The 16,896-nt window shown below is 35.8% G+C and overlaps 1 protein-coding gene across 4 annotated transcripts in view; it reads left to right on the forward strand.

Annotated features, from left to right (window-relative positions):
• zgc:158464 (uncharacterized protein LOC791139 homolog) overlaps positions 1-16,896 on the forward strand; it is a 143,897-nt gene that overhangs the window by 79,541 nt on the left and 47,460 nt on the right. For 3 of the 4 annotated variants that reach the window (XR_010895462.1, XM_067389567.1, XM_067389568.1), the window contains exon 3: positions 9,068-9,280. The exons of the other annotated variant lie outside the window; for it this stretch is intronic. Coding sequence is in view for 2 of the 3 variants with exons in the window: in XM_067389567.1 (XP_067245668.1) it covers positions 9,068-9,280 (213 nt within the window). In the remaining variant the exon portion in view is untranslated. The remainder of the gene's footprint in view (positions 1-9,067; positions 9,281-16,896) is intronic. 4 annotated transcript variants of the gene reach the window in all.

Genomic DNA, 16,896 nt, shown 5'->3' on the forward strand with positions numbered 1-16,896 from the left:
ATTCTGACTTTATATCTCACAATTGCAAGGTTAAATCTCACAATTCTGCGAAAAAAAAGTCAGAATTGCGAGTTATAAAGTCAGAATTGCGAGATATAAAGTCAGAATTGCGAGATATAAAGTCAGAATTGCGAGATATAAAGTCAGAATTGTGAGATATAAAGTCAGAATTGCGAGTTATAAAGTCTGAATTGCGAGTTATAAAGTCTGAATTGCGAGTTATAAAGTCAGAATTGCGAGATATAAAGTCAGAATTGCGAGTTATAAAGTCAGAATTGCGAGTTATAAAGTCAGAATTGCGAGATATAAAGTCAGAATTGCGAGATATAAAGTCAGAATTGCGAGATATAAAGTCAGAATTGCGAGATATAAAGTCAGAATTGCGAGTTATAAAGTCAGAATTGTGAGATATAAAGTCAGAATTGTGAGATATAAAGTCAGAATTGTGAGATATAAAGTCAGAATTGTGTGATAAAAAGTCAGAATTGCGAGATATAAAGTCAAAATTGTGTGATATAAAGTCAGAATTGCGAGATATAAAGTCAAAATTGTGTGATATAAAGTCAGAATTGTGAGATATAAAGTCAGAATTGCGAGATATAAAGTCAGAATTGCGAGATATAAAGTCAGAATTGTGTGATATAAAGTCAGAATTGCGAGTTATAAAGTCAGAATTGCGAGGTATAAAGTCAGAATTGCGAGATATAAAGTCAGAATTGTGTGATAAAAAGTCAGAATTGTGTGATAAAAAGTCAGAATTGCGAGATATAAAGTCAAAATTGTGTGATATAAAGTCAGAATTGCGAGATATAAAGTCAGAATTGCGAGATATAAAGTCAGAATTGCGAGATATAAAGTCAGAATTGCGAGATATAAAGTCAGAATTGCGAGATATAAAGTCAGAATTGCGAGATATAAAGTCAGAATTGCGAGTTATAAAGTCAGAATTGCGAGATATAAAGTCAGAATTGCGAGATATAAAGTCAGAATTGCGAGATATAAAGTCAGAATTGCGAGATATAAAGTCAGAATTGCGAGATATAAAGTCAGAATTGCGAGATATAAAGTCAGAATTGCGAGATATAAAGTCAGAATTGCGAGTTATAAAGTCAGAATTACGAGATATAAAGTCAGAATTGCGAGATATAAAGTCAGAATTGCGAGATATAAAGTCAGAATTGCGAGATATAAAGTCAGAATTGCGAGATATAAAGTCAGAATTGCGAGTTATAAAGTCAGAATTGTGAGATATCAAGTCAGAATTGTGAGATATAAAGTCAGAATTGTGTGATAAAAAGTCAGAATTGCGAGATATAAAGTCAGAATTGTGTGATATAAAGTCAGAATTGTGAGTTATAAAGTCAGAATTGCGAGATATAAAGTCAGAATTGCGAGATATAAAGTCAGAATTGCGAGTTATAAAGTCAGAATTGTGAGATATCAAGTCAGAATTGTGAGATATAAAGTCAGAATTGTGTGATAAAAAGTCAGAATTGCGAGATATAAAGTCAAAATTGTGTGATATAAAGTCAGAATTGCGAGATATAAAGTCAGAATTGTGTGATAAAAAGTCAGAATTGCGAGATATAAAGTCAGAATTGCGAGATATAAAGTCAGAATTGCGAGATATAAAGTCAGAATTGCGAGATATAAAGTCAGAATTGCGAGATATAAAGTCAGAATTGCGAGTTATAAAGTCAGAATTGTGTGATAAAAAGTCAGAATTGCGAGATATAAAGTCAAAATTGTGTGATATAAAGTCAGAATTGCGAGATATAAAGTCAGAATTGCGAGATATAAAGTCAGAATTGCGAGATATAAAGTCAGAATTGCGAGATATAAAGTCAGAATTGTGTGATAAAAAGTCAGAATTGCGAGATATAAAGTCAAAATTGTGTGATATAAAGTCAGAATTGCGAGATATAAAGTCAGAATTGCGAGATATAAAGTCAGAATTTTGAGTTATAAAGTCAGAATTGCGAGATATAAAGTCAGAATTGTGTGATATAAAGTCAGAATTGCAAGATATAAAGTCAGAATTGCGAGATATAAAGTCAGAATTGTGAGTTATAAAGTCAGAATTGCGAGATATAAAGTCAGAATTGCGAGATATAAAGTCAGAATTGCGAGATATAAAGTCAGAATTGCGAGATATAAAGTCAGAATTGCGAGATATAAAGTCAGAATTGCGAGATATAAAGTCAGAATTGCGAGTTATAAAGTCAGAATTGTGTGATAAAAAGTCAGAATTGCGAGATATAAAGTCAAAATTGTGTGATATAAAGTCAGAATTGCGAGATATAAAGTCAGAATTGCGAGATATAAAGTCAGAATTGCGAGATATAAAGTCAGAATTGCGAGATATAAAGTCAGAATTGCGAGATATAAAGTCAGAATTGCGAGATATAAAGTCAGAATTGCGAGATATAAAGTCAGAATTGCGAGATATAAAGTCAGAATTGCGAGTTATAAAGTCAGAATTGCGAGATATAAAGTCAGAATTGCGAGATATAAAGTCAGAATTGCGAGTTATAAAGTCAGAATTGCGAGATATAAAGTCAGAATTGCGAGATATAAAGTCAGAATTGCGAGATATAAAGTCAGAATTGCGAGATATAAAGTCAGAATTGCGAGTTATAAAGTCAGAATTGCGAGATATAAAGTCAGAATTGTGAGTCATAAAGTCAGAATTACGAGATATAAAGTCAGAATTGCGAGATATAAAGTCAGAATTGCGAGATATAAAGTCAGAATTGCGAGATATAAAGTCAGAATTGCGAGTTATAAAGTCAGAATTGTGAGATATCAAGTCAGAATTGTGAGATATAAAGTCAGAATTGTGTGATAAAAAGTCAGAATTGCGAGATATAAAGTCAAAATTGTGTGATATAAAGTCAGAATTGTGAGATATAAAGTCAGAATTGCGAGATATAAAGTCAGAATTGTGTGATATAAAGTCAGAATTGCGAGTTATAAAGTCAGAATTGCGAGATATAAAGTCAGAATTGCGAGATATAAAGTCAGAATTGCGAGATATAAAGTCAGAATTGCGAGATATAAAGTCAGAATTGTGAGTTATAAAGTCAGAATTGCGAGATATAAAGTCAGAATTGTGTGATATGAAGTCAGAATTGCGAGTTATAAAGTCAGAATTGCGAGATATAAAGTCAGAATTGCGAGATATAAAGTCAGAATTGCGAGATATAAAGTCAGAATTGCGAGTTATAAAGTCAGAATTGTGTGATATAAAGTCAGAATTGTGAGTTATAAAGTCAGAATTGCGAGATATAAAGTCAGAATTGCGAGATATAAAGTCAGAATTGCGAGATATAAAGTCAGAATTGCGAGATATAAAGTCAGAATTGTGAGTTATAAAGTCAGAATTGCGAGATATAAAGTCAGAATTGCGAGATATAAAGTCAGAATTGTGAGTTATAAAGTCAGAATTGCGAGATATAAAGTCAGAATTGTGTGATATAAAGTCAGAATTGCGAGTTATAAAGTCAGAATTGCGAGATATAAAGTCAGAATTGCGAGATATAAAGTCAGAATTGCGAGATATAAAGTCAGAATTGCGAGATATAAAGTCAGAATTGCGAGATATAAAGTCAGAATTGCGAGATATAAAGTCAGAATTGCGAATTATAAAGTCAGAATTGCGAGATATAAAGTCAGAATTGCGAGATATAAAGTCAGAATTGCGAGATATAAAGTCAGAATTGCGAGATATAAAGTCAGAATTGCGAGATATAAAGTCAGAATTGCGAGATATAAAGTCAGAATTGCGAGATATAAAGTCAGAATTGCGAGATATAAAGTCAGAATTGCGAGTTATAAAGTCAGAATTGTGAGATATAAAGTCAGAATTGCGAGATATAAAGTCAGAATTGCGAGATATAAAGTCAGAATTGCGAGATATAAAGTCAGAATTGCGTGATATAAAGTCAGAATTGCGAGATATAAAGTCAGAATTGCGAGATATAAAGTCAGAATTGCGAGATATAAAGTCAGAATTGTGTGATAAAAAGTCAGAATTGTGTGATAAAAAGTCAGAATTGCGAGATATAAAGTCAAAATTGTGTGATATAAAGTCAGAATTGCGAGATATAAAGTCAGAATTGCGAGATATAAAGTCAGAATTGCGAGATATAAAGTCAGAATTGCGAGATATAAAGTCAGAATTGCGAGTTATAAAGTCAGAATTGCGAGATATAAAGTCAGAATTGCGAGATATAAAGTCAGAATTGCGAGATATAAAGTCAGAATTGCGAGTTATAAAGTCAGAATTGCGAGATATAAAGTCAGAATTGCGAGATATAAAGTCAGAATTGCGAGTTATAAAGTCAGAATTGTGAGATATCAAGTCAGAATCGTGTGATATAAAGTCAGAATTGCGAGATATAAAGTCAGAATTGCGAGATATAAAGTCAGAATTGCGAGATATAAAGTCAGAATTGCGAGATATAAAGTCAGAATTGCGAGTTATAAAGTCAGAATTGTGAGATATCAAGTCAGAATTGTGAGATATAAAGTCAGAATTGTGTGATAAAAAGTCAGAATTGCGAGATATAAAGTCAAAATTGTGTGATATAAAGTCAGAATTGCGAGATATAAAGTCAAAATTGTGTGATATAAAGTCAGAATTGTGAGATATAAAGTCAGAATTGCGAGATATAAAGTCAGAATTGTGTGATATAAAGTCAGAATTGCGAGTTATAAAGTCAGAATTGCGAGATATAAAGTCAGAATTGCGAGATATAAAGTCAGAATTGCGAGTTATAAAGTCAGAATTGCGAGATATAAAGTCAGAATTGCGAGTTATAAAGTCAGAATTGCGAGATATAAAGTCAGAATTGCGAGATATAAAGTCAGAATTGTGAGTTATAAAGTCAGAATTGCGAGATATAAAGTCAGAATTGTGTGATATGAAGTCAGAATTGCGAGTTATAAAGTCAGAATTGCGAGATATAAAGTCAGAATTGCGAGATATAAAGTCAGAATTGCGAGATATAAAGTCAGAATTGCGAGATATAAAGTCAGAATTGCGTGATATAAAGTCAGAATTGCGAGATATAAAGTCAGAATTGCGAGATATAAAGTCAGAATTGCGAGATATAAAGTCAGAATTGCATTATAAAACAGAGTTTTTTTTTTAAAAAAAATCAGACTTGTGAGATCACAATTAGGTCACAATTACCTTTTTTATTATTATTTCATGGCAGACACAAGCTTCCTTTTATCATCTCACTATCTCTCTGTCTGTCTGTTGTTCTATTCCACAAATGAGGAAGAAAGAGAGGTAGAAAGGGTCACTGGATGAATTGGTAAAGAAATCTTTTTGGTGAACAGATTCAAATGATTCTATACACTCGGATGAATCAGAATCCTCACCAGTGAACCTCTAATGTAACATTATATATCCATCTCAAGAGCAGGTTTGTGTTGATAAGAGGATCATTACATAACGTTCATGTTTAGGAGCAGGGTTTGAGGTGTGAGTGGATTTGAGGTCTGGGATCTTCAGGATGAAGGTCAGTGTTGAGCTTTGATTCATCAGACCACCCAGCCTCCTCTCACACACAGACAGTGGGTGGCCAACATGTGTGCATGTGTGTGAATGCCACGTTGCTGTTTGACCTTTGATCCCTGAACTGGTGCAGACTTGAAGGCTGAAAGGGCACTAGCACCATGACTGGACTCGGTTCCGCTGGATCCCGGTAATTACCGTTACGAGCTCCGGCAGATACACCCATTTGCCCAAACAGCAGTAACATGCCCAGACGAGTGCAGGGAGGCAGGAAGTGTGAAAAGGAGAGTTTCAGCCGTGTCTGCATGAGATCATGTAAACCTTTGAGTTCTTAAGACACACTCCGGCTCTTCAGGCTGGCTTATTTAAGCCTCTCTGACCTTTACTCTGCTAATGCCATGCTGCTTTTGGTACATTTTTTGTACATTGTTGGTGTTTTCAAAGTCATTTGGTTGTAAAATGTCTTACAAAATCTTCTTTTTTGCAGAAACCGAAAGTTTTAATTTAGCTGATATTGAAAATAGATTAATAATTTATTTAATACTAACTCAAAAACGGAGTTGGACAAAGTTGCACATTTTTATATCAACGTTTTGATAAAAGAAATTTCTCCTCACAATTTGTCATGTGTCATTGCATTATTATCACAAATAAAACAATTGACTCCAAACACAACTACACAATATGCTTACAAAATCTTATAAATTCTTAATACGAAGTAAGGCTTAAGATGTCAATTTTTCATAGGCAGGACATCATTTTTGCCCACTACTGTACCTTCTGATGTTCATTCATGTTTATTTGGTGCTGTAACTAGTAGTAAACTACATTTAATGTGTGAATTTCATTATAAAACTGACAGAATTTGAAAGCTGAGATTTTGTTTCATATCAAAAGTAACAAAGCACAAATATTATCGTGATTATTGGATGACAGGTGCTTCAAATAATGTTTAGTGAAGCAGAAAACAGCAAAGACTGAAAGATTGATATTGAGACTGGTATTGACTGAAAACAAGAAATCGATATCGTCGACCCAGCACTAGTGTCCACACAGCTGACATGTTTACCTGTTGTAGTTTATCCACGTTGTGTGCAAGAAATAGACACTGACACAGTCAAAACACGCCGTCGGAGATTATTGTTTCGATCAATGATTTCGCCCTCCAAAACTATTTCAGCCAAAACTGAAAATTGTTGTTTGTTCGCCAAAATCTTGTTGTAGCACTACTTAAGAGTATAATGAAAGGAGTGAGGCTTATATGAAGATCTCTCTCTCTCTCTCTCTCTCTCTGTAGTCTCTACACTTTTCTCGTTTTTCCGCAAGAGCTCCCTTGAGCAGAGAGGCAATTATGCAGCGGTGTGGTGTTATATTTCATTCCATGAGCGTCTCTACATTATACCATACCATTACGACCGGCTGCTAACAGCTTCATGCCACCCCAGAGAAGGAGAGAGAGAGAGAAAAGGAGGGGGAAATGCCATCGGTTTTAGAGAGAGGGTTTGAGAAACTGCTATCTGTTGATCAAAGCTGCACACTGGACTGACACTATGATTTCTGTGTTTTGTAGTGAAGGGTAGCAGATAAATGGAGTCCAGTTTCCAGTGACCCCTGGAGGTTTAGGACGGAGCGACGGTTTTGACGGCTGCGAGACTAACTGTGTTTATCGTTCTGTGGTTTATAGAATTGTGATACAGCAGAATTAGAGTATGGAGGCTGGCCAGTGTTCATTAAACAAATTAAGGCTCCAGCAACTAATCAATAAAATTGGTAATGATTGACAACCTATTTGATTATCGATTAATCGCACATCCATACTGTGCACAACTAATCGATGAAATTGATAATGAAAGTATTCAACGACCAATTTGTTGATTAATTGCATCTAAATGCTGTGCACAACTAAAATAAAACAAAATGAAAATAAACGACAACTACTTTGATTATCGATTAATTGCACCTGCATGCTGTGCACCAAATAAACTATAAAATCAATAATGTAAATCAAAAACAAATTTGATTATCAATTAATCGCATCTAATAGATAAAATCGATAATGAAAGTAAACTAATTTGATTATCGATCAATCGCATCTAAATGCTGTGCACAGCTAAAAAATAAAATCAATAATGAAAATAACTGACAACTAATTTGTTTAATCATCTAAATGCTGTGAACAAGTAATCGATAAAATCAATAATGGAAATAATCGGCAACTAATTGAATTATTGATAATCGCATCTAAATGCTATGCACAACTAAATGATCAAATCAATAATGAAAATAATCAGCAGCTAATTTGATTATTGATTAATCACATCTAAATGCTGTGCACTACTAATTGGTAAAATCGATAATGAAATTAATCAACAACTACTTTGATTATCGATTAATTTCACCTGCATGCTGTGCACCAAACAAACTATAAAATCAATAATGTAAATCAAAAACAAATTTGATTATCAATTAATCACATCTAATAGATAAAATCGATAATGAAAGTAAACTAATTTGATTATCAATCAATCGCATCTAAATGCTGTGCCCAACTAATCAATAAAATCAATAATGAAAATAATCGACAACTAATTTGTTTAATCATCTAAATGATGTGAACTAGTAATCGATAAAATCAATAATGGAAATAATTGACAATCGATTTGATAATGGATTAATCACATCTAAATGCTGTGCACTACTAATCGCTAAAACCGATAATGAAATCATCAACTAATATTGATTAATCGCATCTGTGCACTGCATACGGAAAACATAATAGATTAGGAGCAGCTAATTCTGACTTTACTGTGTTAAATACTAATTTTGTTGAATGTTAAATGTATGTTTAGAGTTCTACCTGTAAACGAGTCGTTGTGTTTTTATGAGAGTGTTTGTAATTGGCTGTAAACAGAATATAATTACTACACGTTTCCATCATGTTTATTATATTGCGCATGTTTTAGAATGTATATGCTAGACCTTTTCGCACATAATGTGTAGTAGCGTATCAGGCAAAATACAAGAAATAACTTTTATTTTTAATCAACATCATGCATTATTCACTTGACCAAAATCACCATCAGCTGCAGCCCTGAAACAAATCATTTTCTTCTGAAACACACACTCATTAGCACGTCTTTCTTCCAGATCCACAGGTTCCGCAGCAGGTTTGTTCCCAGTGTTGCTGGATAAAGTCAGGCTGATCTCAGGTGGATCTCCAGCTGGTCTCTGTTGTGTTCAGACGAGACTCCCGGGGCGTTCCTCTGAACGCTGCAGGTCTCACTGTTAAACACTGCATGTTTAGGTGCTTTGAGCTTGTTTTGGTTCATTGGACTGAAGCTTTTAAGCACTTAACATGAAAAAAAACTGGAATGTATAATGAAACGGTCTGAAATGGGCACCCTGCAGCTAAATGACTTTGTCAAAAGAAATGCTGGAATTTGACTGAAAATGTGTCAATCAATTCATAGAAAATGGTTTCCTAGTCTAATAACCCAGGCAATGATCTTAACACAGTCTTCTGCTCTCTTCATGTGGCAGAAATTCGAGGTGGTCGTGCTCCTAAAGACGGTCCGGTTCGGCAGCTACCTCTATACGACACTCCGTACGAGCCGGAGGAGAACGGAGGAGATCCGGACGGATCTGGCCTGTGTTCCCGCGAGAGCAGATTACCGCAGGACGACGAGAGGCCGCCGGAGGAGTACGATCAGCCCTGGGAGTGGAAGAAAGACCGCATATCTAAAGCCTTCGCAGGTTCGCCCCATTTGATTCATTCTGTGTGTGATTTTGTTTTACCAATGGATTCCTTTAAAGTGATTCAAATACTGAACAGTCACTTTCTCAGATATAACTGGTCATGTGGTGGTTGAGGTGGGCAATGTTGGGAAGTTACTAACTAAAAGTAGTGATGCTACTAACTTGACTGCATTTGTCTGTCGGCAAAATGCTGTAGCTTTTCCACTACACTCTTAAAAATAAAGCTTCCACAAGGGGGTTTTCACAGTGATGCCATCGAAGAAGCATTTTTGGTTCCTCAAAGAAGCTTTTATTGAACAGTATCGCAGAGCAAATGTGTCAGTCCATCTTGATGGATGACGCAGAGGAAACTTTGACCAATAAGAGGGCAGATTTACTCACATGTGATGTGCATAAACACATTTTGGTACACTTTGAAATGCTGCCTTGTGAAAGTGAACTGCACTAAGAAAAAAAATGCAACAATGTAACAAATTAAGTCCCTGTTTCGGAACAAAGCAAACGATCTAGAGGCGGGAAAACACCCTTAGTTTGGAAAACATTTTAATGGGAATGATTCAGTGGATGTTGAAGGATCTTCATGGAATCATCAATGCCAGTAAGGAACCTCTGCAATGAGTTAATTTTTTTCCCAATGTTGTAGTGCCTGAAGGTCAGATTCAATTTAGTGAATCGGTTTGTTTAGATGATTCATTTGACTCACCATTCAACATGACTCACTGATCCATTCGAATCCCTGAGCGGCATTTTGTAGTGAAATATTTAGTAAAATGCTGCAAGCGGCGTCACACCGCACTTTTGTTCCTTTTTTTCACATGCATGCAGTTGTCAGAGACTGTGAAAAACAAGGAATTATGCTGAATTATGTTTTTTAAAAAGACTCATGTTATGATTGTTGCAGTGTTCGGAGAAGTTCAGCATGCTCAGTGTTATCGTAGGTGTAAACTTATTTTATTTCAGCTAATTGCCAAGGCAACATTTCTTATTTTAATTTAGTTTAATACGTTTGTGCTAAAATAACTAAAAATAAACTAAAAGTTATTAAAAACTGAATGGACATATTAAAAAAATTAAATGACAAAACCACAACAAAATTACTAAAACTTTAACTAAAATTGAAAGGAAAACATACAAATAAAAACTGATCAAAAATATGAAAACAATAATAGTATCTCAGTCATACTGAAGTCTCACACTGAATAGGTTGAAGCACAATCGCTCAAACATTTTCATTGCAAATCAGTGTGAATGTGTAAAATAGGCTCATTTTAATATGAGTTGCTGTATCCACCTGTTCATGGGAATGCTGGGATATTTCCTGCTTACGGTTCTTTCTCTCTCTCTCTCTCTGAATGCTAACAACTTAGTTCCTCTGTCAAGACTTCAGGAACAGATCATTTCCAGTCCCTGACTCTCGGCTGACTGTAAACCGTGTGTGTGTGTGTAAGGGTGCATGATTTCCCTCTCTGTTCGCCGCTCACCTGCGGATGTGTGTGTGTGTGTGTGTGACAGCTGAAGCAGGTGATGGTGTGTCTGCTGCAGGTTTGGCTCAGGGTCTCATGGCTAACTCAGGCATAACTAAACACGGCTGTTCAACAGAGGTTTTTTTTTTTTGTTTGACAAATGAAATATAATAAGAAAAGAATATTGGCCTGATATATTTTTGTGCATCAGTTCTTGAAAGGTGTTTCCTTCTTTGTCCTCTGTGTGTGTGTGTGTGGAACAGCACTGCTTTGTTATGACTGCATTAGTCATGTGGACGCGAGCAGAGGAGCGAGTGGAAGAGATTCACACATCTCTAGATCCTCCACAGGTACTGCGGCAGAAGGGCTCTCTCTCTCTCTCTCTCTCTCTGTCTTCATGGATTTATGACTGCATTAGCTTCAAGGGAGTTTATTGATTATCTTCCTCACAGGCCAGGGTGGAAATTATTCTTATGGTTTCTCTTTCCTTTAAAAGGAATATTCTGGGTTAAATATAGAGCTTAAGCTTTTGCCACGGATACCGATTACAACAGAGATTCATTTTACCGTCCATTAGTTAAAAAAAAAACTCACAACGAGGTATACTGGAACTTGAAAATACACATAAAAAAAAAAAAAAAAATTTAAAAAATAAAAGTATTGTTAAAAATGTACGTCATAAGGTTTTTAATGGTGGTGGAAAATCTGGAAATGTAAAGAATTTTTAAATCGTTATTATTATTACGTATTACGTTTTATTATTAAATAAATATTTTATATTTTTATTAATACACACACTAATATATATATATGAATATAAATATATATATAATATATAATATATATATACTAATATATATAACTGAAAAAAATATATAAAAAATAAAAACTTAAACTTATTTATTTTAGGTAGTTTCTTTTATTTTAACTTTGATGCACTAAAAAAAAAATAAAACTGAAATAAAAAGTGTCTATATATATATATATATATATATATATAATAAACTGGGGTAAAAACAAAACTGGCGTGATAAAAAAAGCACAATTAGTCTGTCTTTTAGTCAATCTTTCAGTTCACATCATGACCATTACATTGGAATTACATTGGCAATTCATCCGCTCGGAAAAGCAGTCCCACCTTAAACAGATGAATATGGTAACTGATCTCAGATGCTGTGGATTAAGCACAAGCTGCGTTTAATATGAAATATTCTTGTGTTTCATACATTAATGTGTCTTTAGTTTAGATGTGTTTTAACTGTGATAATCACTCTAATTCATTCTGCGATGAGGATCAAGGCAAATCATCTCCTCCTTTGAGAGGAAATCAAAGTTCTTTGTTGTCAGTCAGACAGAGGCAGCTTTCAAAGACTTTATTATTTCCTTCATGTCTTTGTCCTAGTTTTTCTGCTGCTTATTCCTCTCTCCAATCCGCTTCAACGTAGATAAAGCATGCTTTGACGCTGTTTTCCGTCAGGAAGCAGAGAAATCGGAAATCAGTCGCAAGGCCTCTGGCTGGCTTCCCATGGACCTCTTAATGCTCCCATTTCAGAAAAATGTTCAAAAAGAAATCTTCAAGGCACGTCAATCATAGCAGATCCCTTGAGACGTCTGCTCGGTGGTCTGGAGCCCGTCTCAACGCTCGACCCCTGATTCCAGAGGTCAAAAGGTCATCATGAGGTCATGACATGAGAGAAACACTCATTAGAGTCTTTCCATAAATGGAGGCTTTGTGTTATCGGCGGATTTTAGAGGCATCTGGGTCAGTGTCCGTTGAAGAGTTTTACATTGTATTTGCATTTCGCTCGTTTTCATTATTGCATGAATAATGTAATATTCACCGCTCATATTTCCTGCCATTTTTGCGTGCCAGAATTCGTCTTATTTGCATACCGAGTTTGTCTGTCAGCTTGTAAAATGCAAATGCTTGATTAGGATAAATGCACTTGGAAGTGACTTCAGGAGACACCGACCGAACGGCAAAAATATTGCGATGAGTGCTTTGGTTATTACTGAGCTCTGCGGCTTATATGTCATCAATCTCTGTTTGGTCTGACGAAACACACAACATTATGCTGCAGTGGATTTGATTCACTGCAGTGCGTACAGCTCTTGATATTTATTTACCGCCGGGGTTATTCATTGAAGTGTGTGTGCACGTGTGTGTTATATTCACTCATGCGTTTATCAGTGAGCCTGATATGTGCTTGTGTAGGTCAGTGCAGGGTTGTGCACTTGTGTGTCACCTAATTAGTCACCTGGTTATCTGCTGCCGCCTCACACACATCAGCACGCACAGGCAGAGCGATTGATGAGTGCAAATGCAGCGACACTTTAAAGAATGAGTGTGTGTGTGTATGTGTGTGTGTGTGTGTGGCTGATTGTCTTTAAAGATAAACTCACAAGGTGAAACTGAAATGCACACACAGTGTTTTCTGGAGTGTTTGTCTGTGTGTTACAATTAAACAGCTTGTAAACATACTTCATCACTAGAAGACATTGAATTAACCCATCAAACATGAAAGTATTATGCAATCATTTAAGACATTTCTCCTCATATAAAGCCTTTTTGGCATAAAGGGCTCTTGTTGAGTCAAGAACCTCCATTTTTTCTAAGAGTGTACAAATACAGTGAGTGTTGACAAAAAGTGACATTTTCTATTTACATTAATCCAGCGACTTTCAAATGAGGAACAAAAGCAATTGTCAAAAGACCAACAATATTCATAATATACAATGTTTATTAGGTTTATTAGACAACTTGATTAGGATGCAAACTAGAGAAGATGACAAATGCAAATTGTTTTTATCTCAAGGGCCAACAAATATAATGACCCACTTTTTAAAATATAAATACTTTCATGTGTAAAGAATCATACTGTGCGAGGAACATATTTATTGTGATAATATAAAGACAGTTAAAAATAGCATTTATTGCCACAATACTAATACTATACTATGCTATACTATACTGTACTATGCTATGCTATACTATACTATATACTGTACTATACTATATTACACTATTATACTATATACTGTACTATATACTATACTGTTATAACACCACATACTATACTATATTACATTATACTATACTACACTATGTACTGTACTATACTATACTATACTATATGCTATATTATAGCACACTATACTATACTATACTATACTATACTATACTATACTATACTATACTGTTCTATACTATACTATACTATACTATACTATACTATACTGTACTATACTATACTGTTCTATACTATACTATACTATACTATGTGCTGCACTATACTGTCTATTATACTATATACTATACTATTCTGTATACTAAATTATACTATACTATATCATACTATACTATACTATAATTATACAACCAAAATAACTGATTATATCTTTATCTGAACATTTATTTTGTAATATGTTGACATTGTATGTTTTTCTGAACACTACTAGTTGTCTAGACCAGATGTTTTTTACGAATTCTGTTAGGTCTTTGACAAATTGCTTTTGTTCCTATTTTGTAAGTTGCTTTGGATAAAAGTATCTGCTGAATGGGTAAATTTAGTAAAAAGGTCAAATTCTGTAATTGTTCACTTTTCTTTTAGACTTTTTCTTCTCTTTGAAATTGTCTGTGAATACCGAGTTTGGTCTTCAGATCACACACAGCTCATGTTATTGAAAGCACACGTGAAAACTGCAGATCACATGACCTGATGTGAAGGTAGCACAATTCCACTTACACAGCCTGAAAAAAAAAAAAAAAAAACATCAGTTTGCTTATGAAATGTGTCGTCACCATGTGAATGTAACCGTATAAGCGCAGTATACTGTGTAAACGTGTCCACAGACTGTATTCAGTGCGCTCCTGATCCGTCACATTATTTAATGCAGTTGTCAGTCTCAAACGCATCAGTCTCACACAGTCCTGATGTCTGACGCTGACCTCTGTCTTATTCTCATGCTGCTGCTGTGGTGTGATAACAGTCTTCTGTCATGAATCACACACACACACACACACACACACACACGGCCTCATGGTGCTTTCATGGAGCTCAAAGGCGCCACTTCAGAGACAGAAATGCCAGAGGGCTTATCTTCACACACACACACACACGCACACACACGCACACACACACACACACACACACACACACACACGTACGTTTATGACCTCACATATACACACACAAACATACATTCAAACAGAGTTCTCCCACCTCAACTTCTTCAGAGCAATCTCTCTCTCTCTCTCTGTCACACACACACGCACACACACGCACACACACGCACACACACACACGCACACACACACACACACACACACACACACACACACACACACACACACACACACACACACACACACACACACACACACACACACACACACACACACACACACACACACACACACCTGTGGCAAGATTCATGAAACATCCTTAAGTTTCATCCTTAACTTCTATCTTCTTTTTGTCTAACCTAAGAATCAAGTTATTCCCAAGTGATGTTCTTGTCTTTTTTTTCTTAACATTATTACTAAAGTCACCATGAAATAAAATTTTAACATTTCTAATTTTTTTATGGAATATTGCAGTGTTTATTCTAAATGATTTATCGGTGCACATCATTATTGTGTTAAATTCATGTTCTGGTAATCTTGAATCAGAATCTCTTCTCTTCTCTGATGATGAGGGCGGGGCAACCTGTCACTCACATGAGATCCACCAATAGCAAACCACAACCATCCAATCAAAATCAAGCCCCGCCCTACATTTGTTCTTGTTCCTGTAACATTTCACTCTGATATACGGCACAATAGAGACAAAAAGACTAGTGTAACTTCTCTTTCATGCTGACATTAAAAAGATTTCAGTGAATCTTGACCTTTGTATCTCCTCTGTCAGACACATCCAGCAGTGTGGAGAAATCTGTTCCCGCTCACACTCTAACAACATTTATCGACTTATTTATCACAGATGGCAGCGCTGAAATGCCACAGAAACTGCTGTGAGCTCTTCGAAAAGGTGCTTGACTTTTCTAATTGTGCCTGAGGCGTAGGCAACACACATTTCCACAGCTATACATACTGTATAATTATCTCACACCCCCCAGTTTTAAATATGCATACAATTTGCCAGCAGCATGATCCAGAAGCCGATCAAGAGACTCTTTAAGAGAACGAACACTCCTCGAAGTCGCTTTTAGCTTGAATTGAGTCTTAAAAAGCCTTGGCAGACTGATGCCTGCAGAGGATTGTGGATGTTATTGAGTCAGTGCAACATCTGTACGGATGCTTGATGATATTTTTGAGAGTCTCAGATACGACCAGCGCTGTCGGATACTATTAATGCTAACCTTGTCACTTATGTCGTCTCAGCACAGTACTAAACGCTTCAGTACATCAGGCCCTGAGAGTTTAATATTTCATATTGGATTTGTCTTATCGTGGAATCTGTTAGAGCGCTCGGCTTCATCCTGCCTAAAGCTTGATCGTGTCTAAATGGTCCTTTTTTCTGTCTTGATGCCTTAATTAGGTTTGCGTGAAAAGTGTGAAATGAAATCAATCCGTTGTGCTGTTTACTGCGCCCTGGTTCTGGATGAACCAACCCTGTAGCGTCTCTGCTGTGCGATTGCTCTTAAATCAGGGCACTGGAACATGAGATAAACCCGGCCAGCCTGCCTGAGCTCTGCCCAGGGGAATTGTGGGAAATTGAGGCAGCTTTTTTGAACACTGTTCCCCCAATTTTGGTGGCAGTTCAAGGAAAGGACATGGAATAGACACACTGCGTAACACTAACTCATCAACTCAGAGCCGTGGCAGATTGGTGAGCTCAGCCAAAGTTCAAAGCTGTGTGTGTGTGTGTGTGTCGTGCATGAATATTAATCTGAGGCTGGTGCTTGTAATATTGCAGCACTTCTCCCATTTTTATTAAATTGGCTATTATTTGGTGACAGAGTTGCATGAGTAACTCATTCATTGTAATTTGGTAAAATGAGCTCTGAGAGAGTGCAGAAGTGTGTCTATCACAGGAGCAGTGTGTAATCGGTGTCGTAATTGGTGTTGTTGCGGCTTTGCAATCATAAAATCATTTCATTTTGAGACTAATGGCAAACACAAATGATGTTGTAGAGTCTTCATGATCC

Source organism: Chanodichthys erythropterus, chromosome 7 (genome assembly GCF_024489055.1).
Source record: "Chanodichthys erythropterus isolate Z2021 chromosome 7, ASM2448905v1, whole genome shotgun sequence".
Classification (NCBI taxonomy): domain Eukaryota; kingdom Metazoa; phylum Chordata; class Actinopteri; order Cypriniformes; family Xenocyprididae; genus Chanodichthys; species Chanodichthys erythropterus.